Source organism: Sus scrofa, chromosome 16 (genome assembly GCF_054392235.1).
Source record: "Sus scrofa isolate SSC_HxYL_T2T_F1_AM1 chromosome 16, Sscrofa_HxYL_maternal_Yorkshire_Landrace_v2.0, whole genome shotgun sequence".
In the NCBI taxonomy this organism is placed as follows: domain Eukaryota; kingdom Metazoa; phylum Chordata; class Mammalia; order Artiodactyla; family Suidae; genus Sus; species Sus scrofa.
Genome location: NC_139398.1, coordinates 85,202,753 through 85,221,781, shown reverse-complemented (window position 1 = coordinate 85,221,781; position 19,029 = coordinate 85,202,753). Strand labels below are relative to the sequence as shown.

Sequence of the window (19,029 nt, the reverse complement as noted above, 5' to 3'; positions counted from 1 at the left end):
CTCCCCCATTGATACAGACACAGCCCCCGTCTCTGCTTTCTCAATATTGGTTTATTATGATTCTGCTTAGATACCCGATATTTCCATATAGATGCCTATGACAGTGCCCGTCGCAGGTATGCCATGAAATAAGACATTATTTGCCAAAGAATTGTTTTTCCTGGAGTCGGTGATGGTGTTACCTCGGTTTCTTTGGGCTCCTATAACAAAATACCATAGACTGGGTGGCTTATAAAGAACAGGAATTTACCTCTCACGGGTCTGGAAGCTGGGAAGTCCGAGATCAAGGTGCTGGCAGATGAGCTGTTTGGGAAGGGCCTGCTTCCTGGCTCAGAGATAGTGCCGTAAACTCATGTGGCCGAAGAGGAAAGGGGTCTGTCTCTCTGGGGGTCTCATTTTAAAAAGTTACCAATCCCATTCATGAGGGTTCTGCCCTCATAACCTACTCACCCCCCAAGACCTCACATCCAAACACCATCACACTGGGGGTCTGGTTCCAACACAGGAATTTGGGGGAGACGCGAGTCTACAGCAGGTCTCCTTCTTTTTTTTTTTTTAAATTATATACTTATGACATTCGTCCACTCAACTGTAAAAAGGCATTTTCTCCGATACATTCAAACATCCCAGGTAGTCCATGATTGATATCTTCCTGGAAACTGCTGATATGTTCTGAAACTGTTGCGTCTACTCCAGCCTCCTTTTGAGGCCCTGCAGCTCAGTGGTTCCACAATTATCTCCTTTGTCCTCATCCTGGGCATATTTTTCTCTCCCTCTCCCTTGTCTTGGAGCCTTTATTTTGGGTCAAACATATTCATCACCTACTGTTCATGTATATGCCCTCATTTTCCATCTCTCAGTCTTGGTTTCGACTGTGTAGGAGATTTTATCAAATTTATTTTCCAACTTTCCATTGACAACGTCATTTTTATAATTAGATATTTAGATAGAATCTATGAAGGCTTTTTTAATTCATTGAATATTTATTTCTCCCTGATTCATAGATGCAATGGCTTTTCTTCTTTCCAAAAATATTAATGATAATATCTTCTATTTCCTTCCAGTTTCTCGTTCAGTTTGTTTCACTACCTATTTTCATAATTGGAACTGTAAAGAAAATCAGAGCTGGAGATATATATGTATCATATATATATGATACATATATATATGAATGCTTTGTAGACCAGTAGTCACCAATGCCTGTCGCTCTGGATGATAACTTTGCATATATGTGTGTGGTAACTACTAATGTCAACAACTTTATAATTCCAGTTGTAGACTAGGCAACAAAAGCGTATTTTCAAAGTCTATTATACACACACACACACACACACACACATTAACACATCAATGAAGAGTGATTGGGATCTCGCTATATAGACTTTTACATAGTTTCTTTGTTTTCTAAAAATGGGAGTTAAGGAGTTCCTGCTGTGGTGCAGTGGGTTAAGAATCTAACTGCAGTGGCCCAGGTCACTGCCAAGGTGCAGGTTCAATCCCTGGTCCAGTGCACTGGGTTAAAGGATACATACAGCATTGCCAAAGCTGTGGTGTAGGTCATAGCTATGGCTTGGATTCATTCCCTAGCCTGGGAACTTCCATATGCTGTGGATGTGGCCATAATGGTTTGTAAAAAACGGATGTTAAACTATGTCTGGGTGCACTCATCCAAATGAACCTCCACGTTTTTCATCTTCCAAAATTAAGTCTCTGACTTCTTTCTGTATGACGCAGAAGCAGCTATGTCAAGGTGCAAGGTGAGGAAGATCTGGGAATCGAACTGTGTCTCCCATTGCCTCCTGGTTTCTATAGCTTCTGTTGAAAAGTCAGCTGTGGTTCTGCCTTCTTGGGTAAGGTTATTCCTAGGTATTTTATTCTTTCTGATGTAAGGCTGAGTAGCCCCCAGGTGAGTAAGACATGACACAAATAGATTAAACACCATGACCTAATGAAGAAGTGTTACCAAAACTCTAAAAGGTTAGGTGAAAATAGCAAAGGGCGAGTCTGATGGGCGTATATTAAACAAAGGCAGGCTCCTCACAGCTCTATCCACACCCTATCCAACGCTACCACTGATTCTGAATAAATTCAGGATGACAAATAGCTTGTATGCTTAAGATTCACCAAATCAAGGGTTTCAGTCCATCCACTCCAGAGAATGGCAAGTCAACGTGACCCACATTTTTTCAATTATATTTCTCCCCTGCTAACCATTTTCCCTTAGCCCCTAGGTAATTGGGAGACTTCAGCTTCCAGAATACATCATCTCTTACCTAAACAAGAAACCTATTACTTAAATATGAAATTAAGGCTTTTGCCAGTATATTGGCTTATGTATTTGTGTCAGCGTTTTGGGAGAGGCACACAAATAAGAAGAAAGCAGACCAGAGAATTCTGAGCATGCTCATCATTCAACAGTTATGTCAGGTACTGGGCCACTTCTGAAATAGAAGTAGAAATGCATTTTCAATAAATGAAATGGGCCCCTCCATCTGTCTGCAGCCTGTGATTGTCAGACAGTGTTTGCTATTGGCTTACAGAAATTTCCAGACCTCATTTCATGAAACTAAATGATACACATGACTAAGAAAAATATTCATGCATCTTCAATTTAGTTTCTGAGGCTGCAAGTGAGGCATAAATTCAGAAATGGACAGGGAGAATTATGAAAAAGTAAGGCATGCACAACACAATGAGATGCATTCAATAATCAAGCAGGTGTTACATTTTTTTAAAAAAGACATAAAAACACGCTGCTTCGTTGGTGCAACAAGGGGCCAGTGCCTGGCAATCAGGGTCTAGAACATCAGGACAAGCTGCAAAGTAAGATTCCTACAACTACTGCGTGATACAGTGGTTTTAGGCATCTGTGTTCCTGGTACTCTGCCCTGTCCCCTTCACAGGACAGCGAGCCTTCCTCTGGCTGCTGTCAGTATGGACTGATTCTGACTCAGGCTGCCGGCTTCTCCAGAGGAGTTGCTCTTGGCTGATGAGAGCCACTCCGCCAGCAGGTTCACCACACCCCCCCAAACTCAAAAACCAGGTGACTGAAGGACGTGGGGAAAACTGGATATAAATCATCAAGCCCTAGCCTCCAAGGGGACCACCTGGGATTCTATCCGCTGCATGGAGTTCCTCTGGAATCAGGCTGACACTGGGCTCCGGCTGAGAGCACATCCCTATCCAGCTCCTTTCTCTGCCACTTCCCTCACCCCTCACCAGCTGAGAACACGCCCTCAATCAAGCACTAGCCCATGAATCCCCATGTCTGACTTCTGGGCAACCCCACTTAAAACCAAGATATAAATATCATTAAAAATTAACAAGCCTTTTCACTGTCAGCCAGTTGTCAACCACAGGTGGTACAGACAGCAGTTAGTCCTAATGCGTAGAAGAAAGCAGCTTATTAATGATTAAGAGACTAACCTTTGGGGCCCAGCATCCTGGGGCCCAAATCATAACTCTGACCCATACCAGGTGAGCGATCTCAGCTAAATTACATAAACTCTCCAAGCTTCAACTCCTCCTGTGATAAATACTGAAAATAATATCCGCACCTTAGCACTGCTGAGGAAATAAAAATGAGGTGACGTTTATCTGAAGAGCTTAGTATACAGAGTGATGACGGCACTGTGGACACGGTCACCTCTATCTTACGACAAACCAGGTCATTCAAGGTACACCAAAGAAGCACAACGCCGAGTTTCCAATGCCTGGGAAAGTTTTCCTTAGAGGAGGAGGAATCCAGGAGTGAGGTAAGCAGTGTGGGAGGGAAAAGTAAACAGAAGATGGCTTAAATTCCTGAAGAGTCTAAGCCTGAAAGGGACCACGGGGGTGATCCAGCCTCCACTTCTCCCTGATTCTCCAAATGCACCGAGAAGAAAATTGAGGTCCAACGAGGTTAAGTGGTTTGTTCAAGGTTTGCTATTTACAGACATGTAAGAAGCTCAACATCAGAAGCTTGCTCCGTTGGTGTGTAGTAGAAAATTAGAACTGCTGGAATGGCGGGGGGTAAGGGCAGGGGACAGGATCAGGATTAATCTTGTTTTTGTAGCGCCATCTGGGAGAAAACGCGAGTGTCTGCCCAGGTTTGAAAGTCCGAGTTTTCTGCTTCTTCCTGGGTGTGCAGACAATCTCTACTTCCCAGCCTCCCTGCAGGTGGTTGAGGCCAGGTGACCTAGTGGGTGGGTGGAATGTGGGCAGAGAGGAGGCATGTTGCTTCCTGGCATGGCCCACACAAATCGCCTCTGCATCATTCTCCTTGCTCTCTTCCCTGATGCCCCTGGAGGCGTGGGCTGCAGATGCAGGCACCACAAGCAGAACATCGGGGTTCCTGGACGGCAGCACGACACCCAGCCACCATGGCCCCTGTGCTGGAAGATGCCATGTAATTAAGAAATAAGGCTTCTCTCTCTCTCTCTCTCGCTCTCTCTCTCTCTCTCTCTCTCTCTCTCTCTCTCTGTGTGTGTGTGTGTGTGTGTAGCCACTGAGAATGAAGGGATTTTTTTTTCCCCCAATTTAGTAGCTATTTATTAGCAACTTGCTGGGGACAGTGGGAGGTTCTATGCAGGAGAAGGGAATCCACACTATTCTGAAGGGCTGTTTTTTAACCACATTAACGTGAGTTGACTACTATTCTCTGAAACTAGTAAAATCTTAGTTCTTATCTGTCTGAATTCTACATCAGCCACTGTAAATCCTCCAGGGAGTTATGAGAAAAGGAAAGAAAATGAATTTGAGAAAATGGGCAGATAAAACAGCCCTTGACAGAAAATTTTGACCAAGGAAGCAAAAGTAAGAGATAAGAATCTGGGGACACATGGTGACACTACAGGTTCCCAACCTATGGGGTCATGGTCTAGTGAGGTCCATGAAATTACTGTCTGGGGAGTCAAACTAAATACACAAACCAACCATTGTCTGGAAAAAAAAAAAAAAAAAGCAAAAACAAAAACAAAGAATTACACTGCATTGTACTGTGTTCAGTTATCCATTCGGGAAATACTCACTGAGAACTAGAAAATACTACAGGGTATAAGGACCCATAGCACTTAGGATATGAAATTTTTCTGAAAAGGTCAGATGGTAGATATTTTAGCATCTGCTACAGCTGGTCGACCCAGCTGAATGTAACAGCCATAGACAATATCCAAAGGAACGTATGTGTCTGTGTTCCAGTAAGATTTATTAATTATGACCATGGGCTGGCAATATGCAAATGAATGGACATGGCTAATTTCCAGTAAAACTGTAACTATGCTCAGCAAGTCTTAACTTTCAACCCCCCGAAAGTATTTAATAAAGAACTCTAAGATCCCTGCCACTTCCACAACACTATGATTTCAAGAACATATTTGATAAAGAAAGGCAAACAAGAAATAATGCCTAGAATCACGATTTTTGGGATGCCATGGAAGACCAATCTCCCCTTATTCAATAAAAATATAAAACAAGATTTTAAAAAATGAATCAATAGGAGTATCTCATTTGAATAATTATTCTAAATTATTCAGTAAAATATCATTCTTTAAATCACAAAAAAGATTTCCAACAGAGGGTAGTTAGAGCAAATTGTTAGGACCCATTAGGGAGGGTATGAGAAATATAAATGGGCTCAATTTATCTTTAAATTTAATATCATATTAATAAAAGGACACAATTGAAACTCGAGAATCCCAGAGGCTTCTTTGGAAATGGCCACTACGAAGGGCTCGTACATATGCTTGGTTAAGTATATGGAAGGATCTAAAGAGGAAAATTCCCCAATCATGTCAAAGACCGTCTGGATTCAGTGCAGCAATGTCAACATCTCAGACTCAAAACGCGGCTTCCTCAAAAGATGTGGAAGCCAAGGCAGTGATCCTCTAACACAGGATTTCTCAACCTTGGTGCTATTTGCTTTCAGAGTCAGGAAATTCTTTGCTAAGCGGAGAGGGGCTGTCCTGTGCAATACAGAATGTTTAGCAGGGTGCCAGGTCTCTGGGGTCTGGCCACTAGGTGCCAGTAGCGTTCCCTGCCCCCCTACCCTACCCCCCCTCCCAGTGGTGACTACCAGATGACTCCAACAGGTAAAACAGCCCCTAATTGAGAAACACCGGTTTAGAAATGGACTGGCGTGGAAACACAATTCCCCAAACCCAAACAGACAGGAAGCAAGGTTAGCATTTACCTTAACCTTGGAGAGAATTCTCTCCCTTATTGACCAGGTCGTTGGAGACGTAAACGGTTTTCAATTTCGAAATCATAGAGAGGCAGGTGGCAAATTGGAACACAGATTTCAATTTTTCTGCTTATTCCAGCAGCTGTGAGTGAGAACCAGGCAGTGAATTCCTTTCCCTCAGTCACAAAGCAATAGAAATATGGATTCGGAGCTATTTCCCCAAAGAACCTTAGGAAGACACGCAGGTTAAATGAGCTGCCGTCTCTGTGTTCCTGGGACGGTGCTGAAGGCACTTCGACCTCGGACCCTTCCAGACAGGATCCCAGATGGGCAAGTGTTGTCAATTCAGCCTGAGGCCAGCTGCATGTTTATATCTCCCCGCAAAGCTTTGTTCTTGTGAAATAACTGCTGTGATCAAGGCAAGAACAAAAGTGATTCTGAAGAGTTGGGTCTGTTCTTCTGACAAGAAGTAGGAGGAGTGCCTCGCGGTAAAAACCTCCAGGTCCTCTCTCATTGTGCCCGAAAATGATTGGTTTTCAAGATGCTGTGGCCACATTTCAGCCCGCAGTGAGTTGCAGGGCAATTTATCCCAGCCTCTGAGGGGAAAGACACCTTATAAATGACGTCACATTCATATGGGATTCTCCGGTCATTGATGAAAAACAGGTTTTGTTCCCTTAAATGAAACGCCACTCCTGGTCTTGAACTTTTGATACAAAAAGGTATGTCCGTTTGAAAATCACAACGACTATTCCAAATAGAGCTATTTTACATCGTGGCGGATTTATATGTGAATAGTTTTGCAGTGATGCTAAGAGGTTTACCTCAAACAGATAACACTCCCTCTGGATAATAGTAATCACGCCCCAACCCAATCCGTGCTCAAACCTTGAATGCTTTAGAAACGCCACTGGTGAGGTCTCCACGTGAAGAGGGAGGAAAAGGGAAAGAAGAACTCTGATTTGGGGTTCGGTTGATTCCCGTTCCAGAGTGCGATCAGGATCAGGCTTCTCCGGTAACACGACCTGGCAGTTAGTTTTCTAGATCTAAAGCCGCTTCACAAACCTCCATTTTTCCCATCAGTGGCTTGTTGCTGGGATCCACAAGCTGAGCCACAAGGCACCCCCGTGCTGGATGGACAACGTGCTCCGACTTCCGTGCATAACGCCGGCAGCCCGTCTCCCATCCTTCCCTCTCTGCTTGGGCAGGAACGAGAGCTGGGACCCTCTTCTCCTCTCACTCAACAGCATACGTTGGCATCATCAATTCAGTGTGTGGGGACCACTTTGGCGAGAGGGAGGGGAACTGGAGAGGATGCGCTAAGGGGTGCCACTGTGCTCCTGCTGTGACCGGGAACTCTGCTGGCTGCTCTACACAAACCAGAACATTGCATTCGGAGGTCACTGACGCGGGCATCTCTAGAATTCTGTGACAATCACTAAATACAAGGGGAAAAAGGGGGGACATCATTCAACATCTGCTTTCTCATCACTGATTCTAAAACAATGTCCAGGCAGATGAATTTAGGGTAGAGAAAAAACACAGGGCAGAGTACGGAGCCGACAGTTTGGCTGGTACGTAAGAAAGGAAAGCATGAGACTCAGGAATTTCTGATCCTGTCCCAGAATCTTCCTGCGGGGTGAGAGTGTGCACACATGTGTTTTAGGATGCCTCTTTCAACAAGCATCTGTCATTGTTCTACTCCCTGGGTTTCCTGACTTTCGTTCTCTTGAATTTCAGGACAAAAATAAGAAGTTCACGCATCTCCTGCTAATGGTAAGTTTTAGAAAGTTGCGGCGTGAACATATTTATTAAAAATCGAGGGAGTGAAACTTCCACAGACATTTGTCTTGTGTCTACCACCTGCCAGGAAACCTCATCCAATAATCTCCTCTCATCTAATACTGATAAAGACATCAAATGCTCCACACGGCACAGAGGGAATTTCAATCTGAGACCATAGGTGCTGCTCAGAAATGAAGGCTGAGGCGAGAAATGCACCAGAGGGTCATTGGCGCAAAAGGACTCAAGGTGGGTTGTAAAGAGGTGACGTGACCGTGAAAGTGGGACCTGGGATTGGCAGTCTCCCAGACTGAGAGGAGGATGGGGTACCAGCGTTCTCGAGGAAGGCCATGGGTAGATGCTGAAAGTTGGCAAGTACTTTCTGGTCCGAGAAGCTATAAGCAGCTTGGCACCAAGCCGTGGGGAAGCATCTCAAGCTGATGGGAAACAGGAACGATGCAAACAGCCTCCAGAAGTCAGTCTGCTGTCAGGCAGAGAGGGGCCAGATCAAAGGAAGCCTCGTCTGGAAGTAATTAAGGGCTGTCGCTGGTTTTCGATTCTGATTCTCTCCACTGCTTTTGCAAATTGCTAGAGTTCCCATTGTGGCTCAGCGGTACAAATCCAACTAGTATCCATGAGACTGGGGTTCAATTCCTGGCCTTGCTCAGTGGGTTAAGGATCCAGTGTTGCTGTGGTATAGGCCGGTAGCTGCAGCTCTGATTCAGCCCCTAGCCTGGGAACTTCCGTATGCCGTGGGTGCAGCTCCCTGACTCCCGCCCCGCCAAAGAAAAGGCAAATTTTTTATCCCTCCTGGTATTGGTTTCCTCATGTTCTTTTTTATTTTATTTTATTTTATTTTATTTTATTTTATTTCATTTTATTTCATTTTATTTTTTGGCCAGCCCACAGTATATGGAGTTCCTAGGTGAGGGACTGGATCTGAGCTGCAGCTGCAGCAACACTGGATCCTTAACCCACTGTGCTGGGCTGGGGATCGAACCTGCATCCAGGTCTCCATAGACACTGCCAATCCGGTTGCACCATAGCAGGAACGCCTCATGTTCCCATTTTAAACAATGATTTTCTATCTCTGAAGAGAGGGGGGAGGAGAAAATTGTTCACCTAATATCTCCAAATTAATCCAGACGGTCTGGAAACACAAGATTTCTACAACATAACCAGAGGCATAGAATCATAAACACTTGTGCTCCTTCTGACCTAGATGTGCGATGTCCAACTGGGTAACACTGGCCCCCTGAGCTCCTGAATGGTGGCTGCTGCAGATCCACGTGTGCTCGGAGACTGAAATACACGCGAGATTGGGAAGGCCAGCTACAATTTACAACAAGAAACGGATCAGGGGAGTTCCCATCTTGGTCCAGCGCTAACGAACCCAACTAGTATCCCTGAGGCTGAGGGTTCAATCCCTGGACACACTCCGGGGGTTGGGGATCTGGCATTGCCATGAGCTGTGGTGTAGGTTGCAGACACAGGTCAGATCTGAAGTTGCTGTGGCTGTGACTCCGATTCAATCCCTAGCCTAGGAACCTCCACATGCCATGGGTATGACCCTAAAAAGCAAAAAAAAAAAAAAAAAAGGAATGGGTTTCATTACTTTTTTGCAATGACTGCATATCAAAATGATAATGTGTTACATACAAGATATTATTAAAAATAATTTCCCTCGAAGGAATTAGGAGGTATGAACTGATATGTCTAAGATAAATACGTTATGAGGGTGTATTATAGACACAGGGAATATAGCTGATATTGCTGAAGTGACATATAGCCTCTCAACACTGTGAAACACCGTGATGTGTGCCATGAAGACTATTTAATATTATACATCAACTCCACCTCAATTAAAAAAACAACGTCCCATTTCTTGTTTCTTTGTACTTGTTTCGACGTGACCACCAGATGAACTTAAACCACCCATGAAGTTCACGTGACGTCTCTATTGGATGGGGCTGTTTGCAACAGCAGAATAGCCCTTTCTTTATCCGTGTGTCCAATCTTTTTAGTACCCTTGGGTATGGGCATTTACATTAAAATAAAATAGTCATAGAAATTACAAGGATGAAGATCCTGGAGACATGTCAGAAAAAACAGCCTGTCCTAAAGAACTGGCAGAAGTCTCTCTCCAAAGTGAGAAGGCTACCGGGCACTGTCGACAACCATAAAACGTGAAAAAGCGAGGTCGCACGTTTGTGTACCAATGGCACCTGATGCCTGCTGTCCGTTATTATTATTTGAAAACAGGGCCATGTTTTCAAGCCAGCGTCCACAAAGCCCCGCCTTCCTGCTTGGCCCTGTGTCAGCAGACCGTGCCCGGCACCAGGTGGCGATGCCCAGGGTTTTCCCTGCCTCGACAGGGACCCTTCAGTTCCAGCCATAACCGCAACCTGACTGCCACCAAAGGGTAGTCATGACCATGAGAAGCAACAACGGGGAACGTATAGTTTCCTTGCCTCTAAAATAACATCACACACACGGTAACAGCAAATGCATCTCCCAATTTTTTGCATCTATTTATTTTGAAACAAAAAATGCACAATAGACACTCGAACTCTTTATTCAGATGCCTGGATTTCCCCATTAACATTTTATCACATTTACTTTTACTTTCTTTCTCTCTGTGTGCATGCATATGTATAATAAATATAATTATATATATACACATACACGTATATACATAGAAATATACACATGTATTGTAATTTTAAAAATCATTTCAGAATAAGTTTCAGAAACGATACCCTTCACCGCTCCTTATCTCAGAAGGTTTGTGCAAAGAACAAAGACATTCTCCTTCATAATGACACCACAGTTATCAAAATCAGGACATGAATATTAATACATTTCTACTATCTTCTCCACAGACCTTAACATTTTGCCAGTTGTCCCAACAGTGTCCTTTTATAGCAGGAAAAAAAATTTTCATTCTTTCCCAACCAAGTGTTTCATTTGATGGTCATGCCTACCTTTTTTTTCTCTTTATGATGGCATAGCTCTTCTTTCTTTTAATGCCTTTCATGACGATGATTTTTTTTTTTAATTTTTCCACTGTACAGCAAGGGAGTCAGGTTATCCTTACATGTATACATTACAATTACATTTTTCCCCCAGCCTTTCTTCTACTGCAACATGAGTATCTAGACAAAGTGACGATGATTTTTAAAGACTAGAGGCCAGTTTTTTGGTAGAAGGCCCTTCTGGTTTGGTTTGTATAATGGTTCTCATAATAAAATTGGTTATAATCTTTGGCTTTAATATCATGGAAATCTTGCTGCGGCCTTTTCAGTGCATCTAATCAGGATGCTTATACTAGCTCTTTGTCCCATTACTAATGAAAGTACCTTTGACTAGTTGGTTATTGTGGTACTGACCTGGTTTCTTCATGATCAAGTCGCAAGTCTTCCTCTTGTAACTAATAAGCATGTCATAGATAAAGACTTTGAGACGATATAAATATTTTGGTCATCATCAAACACGCACCTATAAATTTAGCATCCACTGGTCATTTCTGTCTGAATCAGGTTTTAGAGTGATAGGTACCAAATTATAATTTTCTAATCAAATCATTCCTTCAACATTTGCTGGTTGGCACTTTTAAGCAAGGAAAAGCAGTCCCCTTTATGTCATTTGTTTATTCATTCATTTCTTTTTATGTTAATATTTACTCATGGATTCCTAGTTTATTCAGTGTGTGGTAATCTGATACTATCATTATTTATTTTAACAATTATATGGTCCCAGATTTCAAGCTGGCTCCTAGATTCTTTTGACTGCTCTCATTATTCTTTGAATACGTCTTTAACATCTGAAGCAACAAAATCTTCCGGGCTTATCTGGGACTTTCACTGCCCAGGACTTGGAATCAGTTACTTCTCCACAAAGCGCCTGGTTCTTTATAATGGAGAATTAAATTTAGAAACCGAGTGCCAGGTATTAAGTGTGCTCATTACTGCTAGAAGGACAATGCTTCTAGGCCCTCTCAGCCAAGGCAGCCGAGAACCCAGGAAATCCTTGACTGTGCATATGGAAACATACTTTTGCACACACACATACCTACCCATTTCAACACACACGATATGCCAAAAAATAGAGTATACCATGAGAATCAAAACGAGCATCCTATCTATGGAATACCCTATATATTTTATAAAAGATTATTTAAAATCAGAGCCATAAAATGGCATTATGGTTAAACGGCAGATCTTCTGATTTCTTATGAAAACAATCAAAAGTGACCGATGACCAACTCATTTAAAGTGTTGAGTTATATACTAAATCGTAGTGGATTGTCCAGTGTGATTAAATGTTATTAAAGTCATTATTTATTGTTAACACTTTTAGAAAAACAAAAGCAATGAACATTTGTTGCCAAATTACTGCCTTATCTCTGTGCATGCCTCACCTTATTTAATTTTAGCAATGACAGTACGGGGTAGACAGGGTTTTATGGCCATTTCACAGATAAAGAAAGCCACAGTTGCTGGAATCACAAAGCTAGAAAACAAATCCAGGTCTATGGGTCTTCAAAGTGCTTTACCAGTATTAGCTTTCTTGGGGCATTAGCTTATTTTAAGGCCCCGGTGAAGAAAACAGAGGTCTAATCTTAAACCCCAACTCTACAGCTTCCTGAAAGTTCCCAAATACCAGCATCACAGAGAAGAAAATAATACAGACTTTTCTCCAATCACTTCTTAGAACCCTAAGAGAGTCAGTTCTCTTAGAACGCTCATACATGAGGGTGATTAAAAAATTTTCTCCAGACTACGCACAGTCCAAGGATTCTGGAAAGCTCCACAGGGAGTTACAGAATCTTGGTGAAGGCACTATTTATGCTGTGACCTCTCCTTTTCCAAGGAGACCCCAGCCATTAGACCCTTCTAAAAGACTGAAAGGGCCAAGTGAGCCTTTGTGGATCACATCTGCCACTAAAATAAACATTCCACGCAGGCATAAGGCTCTCAGGCTCCTCTTCAAACACAAAAACAGAAGTAGGTCAATTGCATTTTTATGTATCATCTCTAATTCTTTGCTCTACGTGGTTTGCAAGCCTTATCATATTTATTTAATTATAAATAATAAAGAAGGAACAAAGATGTTACTCTAAAGGGGTTGATTTTTACAAGACTGTGGTGGCTGGATGCATCCAACTAAATAGTGGTTACTCTGACTGGGGGGAGAACGGCCGCTCCCTGACTTTGAGGAAACGCCCTTTGAATGATCTATCATTTGATGAAGAATAAATCAGGACGAAACCCAGGAGAGAGGCCACACAGGAGGCAGAGAGCTAATTGGGAATTAAAGCAGGTGATGACTCATGTCATATAGCCAAGAGGCCTATGGCCTGACCTGCTGCGGAAAAGAACCCTGGTCTGGCTGATTAATACCTTCACACGCCTCTGTCTTCATCCCCTCAAACCGTGAGCTAATTGGGATGGAAAATGAAAGCTTGAGAAAAATAAATCGCACCTACCTGGATCAGAGACAGATCCTCAAGCTGTAACCTGAAGAGGTAGTTTCTACAAAATACAAAAAGAGAGTAGTTGCATTTTTAATAGATTCCCCCAAAATTACAGTTCATAAAAATTATGAGAACAGGGTGGGGAGCAAAACTCAAGCATTTTTGGCTTCCAAAGCCTTCTCCTGTTAAGAATGTATGTACCACAGATGTCCTTGGGACTCAGAGTTCAAAGAGGCGTCCAGTCTGTCAACAGAAACACACATTTGAGATTGGCGAGAAAGCTAAGGAATAAGGTGTGTGTGTGTGTGTGTGTGTGTGTGTGTGTGTGTGAAAGAGATTAAGGTAAATCTAAATTATTAATCAGCTCTCTTAATCTATGTGGAATGGGCAAAAGGACATGAGTATCCAATTCTGGACATGAGTTTTTCAAGTTCAGCAAGATGATATAAAACCATTCTTCACGCGCCTTCGGCTTTCCAGATTACCTACTCTCACCACGTTTTATAATTACAGCCCATCCGGGCTGTGAATTCAACAACGGCCTGAGTCTTACAGAGCTCCACGTGCAGGATGGATGCAGCGTATAATAAGTATAGAAGCATGAACGTGTCGCTTTGCCATCAAGGGTTTGAAAGAGTCAGCTCTGGCTGCCCAAGTGTGAAACAGGAAATCAGAGCCAAGGAGAGGGATGGTTTTTCAACAATGAAGGGGAAGGAGAGGGAAATATGCAACGGAGGTCAGCAGAGCACAGGGAGCAAAGGTAGACATTGCTCACGGGAGCCTCTGGACGGTGATTTTGCAACTTTTTCAGAAGCGATGGATTGGCCTCCAATGAAATTCATGAAGGGATGAGCGTCTCCTTAACTTCATGCAGATGAGAAGCTGGTGCAGCAGGAACAGCACCCCAGGGATGGAGGGAGCAGAAAGGCAGCCCAGGTGTGTGCAACAATGGAGGGAGAACGTGGCATGTAGTGGATCCTGAGAATCCATGAGTATGTGTGGGATGGGGGCCTCTCAGAGAAACGGAGGGCACTGTGACAAGGGCTGGTCCAAGGTTACCACGATGGCACTAAGAGAATAACACCATTCTCCCAACGCCGGCAAGACACACAAGTAAATGACTTCCACTCTCTGGGGAGGCGGGCAGGTGTCAGACGTGAACACACTGTCCCAGGAGAGGAGACAGGGAACAGCCAAGTTGGGCCACGGGCACAGCCTGGAGAGGACCAAGGGACATCTCTATGGGGTGGATGCAGACGGGAGCACAGAGCGGGCGGGCGGCTGCTATCCAGCAGTGTGTGTGTGTGTGAGTGTGTGTACACTGCCCACTGCCAAGGGAGTAAAGGGACGGAGCCTCCTGAGTCCCTGGATGCTCGGGTTTCTCACAATTTGTGCCTCTCCACGGGCACCCCGCCATCCTGCACTCAGACCGCCCTCTCTCACCACCACAACGGCCTGCTCACTACACCGTTCCTGTGCCTCGAAGGCCACCTCTGAAATAACACCAGAGAAGCATCTGTGTGGCTCACGGTGCCTCCAGCACAAAGCCATTTGGGGGACACATCCTCTCTCTTATTACAGTCAAGTCATAGCCCCCTAAGCAGAACTGACTAAGGATGCCTTTGAGGACGGGATGGGACATCAGCATCTTTTTCTTTTTCTTTTAATGGGCGGTACCCCCCGCACACAGACGTTCCCGGGCCATGGGTTCGAATCAGAGCTGCAGGTGCGACCTATACCACAGCAGCAGCAACACTGGGATCCTTAACCCCTTGCACCACAGTGGGAACTCCTCTATTTCTCTTCAGTCCAGCACTCCTGAGAGGCAAGGTTTCCAAGAGAAACTTCTTCCTTGGAGGGAAGGAACATGAACTTGGCACACGTAGGAAGGAGAGTGGCAGAGCAGCCAAGGTAAGCACCTCGGGAGGCCGGCTGGCATAGGAGGAGCTGCCAAGCTCTCACCGGATGGGAAACACATAAATCTTCCAGATGGCCCCAGAGGCAATGACTGGCCCTAATGCTCTCAATGCCTCTGTGAGTACTGCAGCCCCCTGCTGTCACGCTGGTCTCATCATGGGCTCCCTGGCTGCAAGAGGCTGTGACCAGTCAGTGCCCAGCCACCACAGGAGGCAGTGGTGGTGCTAGTGGCCAAGAATATTTGTGCACACGCTATTTAAACAATTGATGGGGAACAAGGACCTACTGTTCAGCACAGGGAAATCTACTCAATACTGTGTAATAGCCTACATGGGAAAAGACTCTGAAAAGGCAGAGACATAAGTGTATGTATAACTGGTTTGCGTTGCTATACACCTGAAATGAACACAACTTTGTAAGCCAACTATATTCCAATTATTTTTTTATTTTCATTTTTTTTAATTTACTTTGTTTTTTTTGTTGTTGTTGTTTTTTTTTTTTTTGTTTTTTTTGATGGCTGCACCTGCAGCCTATGGAAGTTCCCAGGCTAGGGGTTGACCTGGAGCTGCAGCTTCAGGCCTACACTGCAGCTTGCCTCCATGCCAGATCCTTAGTCCACTGAGGGAGGCCAGGGGGTGAACTCACATCCTCCCCGACACTATGTCGTGTTCTCAACCTGCTGAGCCACAATGGGAACTCCCTCAATAAATTTTTTTTTAAAAAAGGACATTTGTGCAAAGGCCAAAGCTTGGCCCCAGACACACTGGGGGAGGAAGCTAAGCACTCTGTGCTTTCATCTTTTCATCTGCAAAATGGACCGCATATCCATTCCCTGGGGTTGCTGCCAGGTCTAAATCGAAGGAGAACACTTAGAATGGCATCTAACCCACTGTCAGCACTCAACTGATAGCAGCTACTGGTAGGCGGTTAACAGAAAATATGAACATTTCCAGGCATGTTGAAATTCTCAGGGAGTTCCCATCGTGGCGCAGTGGTTAACGAATCTGACAAGGAACCATGAGGTTTCGGGTTCCATCCCTGACCTTGCTCAGTGGGTTAAGGATCCAGCGTTGCCGTGAGCTGTGGTGTAGGTCACAGACATGGCTTGGATTTGGTGTTGCTGTAGCTCCGATTGGACCCCTAGCCTGGGAACCTCCATATGCTGCGGGTGCAGCCCCAGAAAAGACCAAAAAAAAAAAAAAAAAAAAGAAATTCTCGGTATATTCTCCATTGCCCAGGGAAGGAAAGAGCATTTCTGTCCTCTGGCAATTGCAGGTTACAGGCATAAACAAGCACCGTAACCTCTGTATGTTTAGGTGATGGGAGCTATTGTCAGTACGGATGGTGGTGGCACCACTGGGTTTTTGGAGAAGAAGACAACCTCGTTTATCGTGTCATTGTTCTGGGACGCGGTCATCACAGTCTTTCCAACACCCAGTCTCTGTTAAGAAAAAGCTTTTCTGCAAATATTTCCAAAACAAGAAGTCATTCACATTATCAATGAATTACTAGACAGCGTAGATGATACTGCAAGGCCATCGCTCTCTCTTTTGCTCCAACAACACATACCTACTAGCATGCGTGCCCAGCCTGCGGTATCTGCCTCTGGAACTTTCTAGAAAGGCAGTTCTCATATACAAGGAAGAGCTAGAAGTACATCGCACCATTAAGGAAAGAGGGCTGTAGCATCCATGATTTTCTGCAGAGCTATGGGCAGGGCGACGAGAGAGAAAACTTCAAAGCTGAGTTGGAGGAGATGAAGAGACCACTCTCGGAAAGCCCTCGGTCCCGTTTTCCAGTATTTTCCACAGGGGATGTGCTACGGTCTGAATGCATCTGTTGAAATCCAACCCACAAAGGCGGTGGTATTAGGAGGTAGGGCCTTTGGCGGGTGCTTGGGTCATGAGGGTGGAGCCCTTGTGAAAGGGATTAGTGCCCTTAGGAACGAGGCTCCAGAGCGCTCCCTAGCTCCCTAGCCCCTTCCACCGCCGGAGGACACGGCGAGAAGTCGGCCATCTGCAGCCTAGAAAAGGACCCTCAGAACCCAACCAGATCTTGGACTTCCAACCCCCAGATCTGTGAGGAATAAATTTCTGTTGTTTATACGCTCTCAGGTGTGTGGTATTTCGTGATAGCAGCTCAAATGGACCAAGACAGGAAAGCACTGATGGACAAACCTGTCACACTCTCCGTCTACATCTCCCAACCAAATCTGCCTCTCAGCTGGCCAGTCCTGCTGCCCAGCTCCCCACAGTCTGTAAAAGCGGCCCCCTTTCCCTCAGCCATTCCAGTGGATCCAAACCTTCCCCAGACACCTGAGAATGCTCATCAGTAATCAATCACTATGGCAGAGGTGTTCAATAGGTGACCATAAGGGGCATCACGGGGGTCAGGGGGGGCAGGCTTACAGGAAAAATGACACAGTCCTTACGAGAGCCTATCGTCATGACCGCCACCATCACCATGCCCCATACCCTAGCAGTACTTGCCTTTGGTAATTCCTGGGTTACAAGATGCACGTGGTGGTGTTTTTGAACCCAACCTCATTTTTTTTTTTTTTTTACCTAACATAAATCATAGAATCTAAGAAAACTAGGTTGTCATTAAAGTGTATACCCCTTCATTTTCAGATGAGGACATTTCTGCAAATTAAGAGGTTCAGTGTGATTTAGCCGAGATTACTAAGATTCAGAGAAAGTCCTATGTTTAGAAACAAGACCCCATCTCTCTGTCCCTTATCCCACTGTGCCAAATGGCCTTACAAGTTACCCGGTGGCCCCTTTCTTTTTCTTTTCCCCAGGCGAGGGGTGCAATCGAAGCTGTAGCTGCCAGCCTTCGTCACAGCCACAGCCACACCAGATCCAACCTGCATCTCTGACCTACACCCCTGTGGTTAGATCTGAGCGAGACCAGGGATCAAACCCACAAACTCAGGGGTTTGTTACCACTGAGCCACATGCAGAACCCCTAGCGTCCCGTTTCTAATTTAACTGGAAACACACACACACACACACACACACACACACACACACACACACAAATAAATCATTCCTGTGGTGAAGGAATTTCAGGTCTTCATTGTTCATTCACAGGTGAACTTACAAATCATTCTGAGACAATTCCAGTCTTAGTATGCTTCATGACAAGCTCTGTACCGTAGGTAAATGACTCTCAGCTCTGGGACTGTGATCTGACTGTGACACCTGTATTCCCATTAAGAGAACATGTTAAGCCCACAGGTCTCGCTGATTACACGCTGCCTCCTTTCTCCCCTTTATTGCGCATGAATTCTCCCTGAAACTGCCTACTCACACTTCCTCTTACTTTTTCTTTTAGGACCACACCTGCAGGCTAGGGGTCGAATCGGACCTGCAGCTGCCAGGCTACACCACAGCCATTAGCCACACCGGATCTGAGCTGCGTGTGTGACCTACATCCCAGCTTGCAGCAATGCCAGAACTTTAGCCCACTGAGCAAGGCCAGGGATTGGCCCCCTCATCCTCACCGACACTAGTCAGATTCTTAACCCACTGAGCCACAATGGGAACTCCTACTCATACTTGTTTTAAGAGTGCCCGAGTTTCTTTATTTATGAACGGAGACAGCAAATAATACAATTTGTCATTATATTTAACACAAATTCCTAAAAGACCGTGGCCCTTTTTTATTTTTAGAGGGGTGAAATGAGCAATAG

At 44.6% G+C, this 19,029-nt stretch overlaps 1 protein-coding gene and 1 long non-coding RNA gene across 17 annotated transcripts in view; one reads left to right on the top strand and one right to left on the bottom strand.

Moving 5' to 3' along the window:
- SEMA5A (semaphorin 5A) overlaps nucleotides 1-19,029 on the bottom strand; it is a 530,468-nt gene that overhangs the window by 255,588 nt on the left and 255,851 nt on the right. For all 16 annotated transcript variants that reach the window (XR_014831038.1, XM_085001952.1, XM_085001944.1 and 13 more), the window contains one exon: nucleotides 13,431-13,476. Coding sequence is in view for 9 of the 16 variants with exons in the window: in XM_085001952.1 (XP_084858078.1) it covers nucleotides 13,431-13,476 (46 nt within the window). In the remaining 7 variants the exon portion in view is untranslated. The remainder of the gene's footprint in view (nucleotides 1-13,430; nucleotides 13,477-19,029) is intronic.
- LOC146395693 (uncharacterized) overlaps nucleotides 1-19,029 on the top strand; it is a 186,964-nt gene that overhangs the window by 73,448 nt on the left and 94,487 nt on the right. The gene's annotated exons all lie outside the window — the stretch shown is intronic.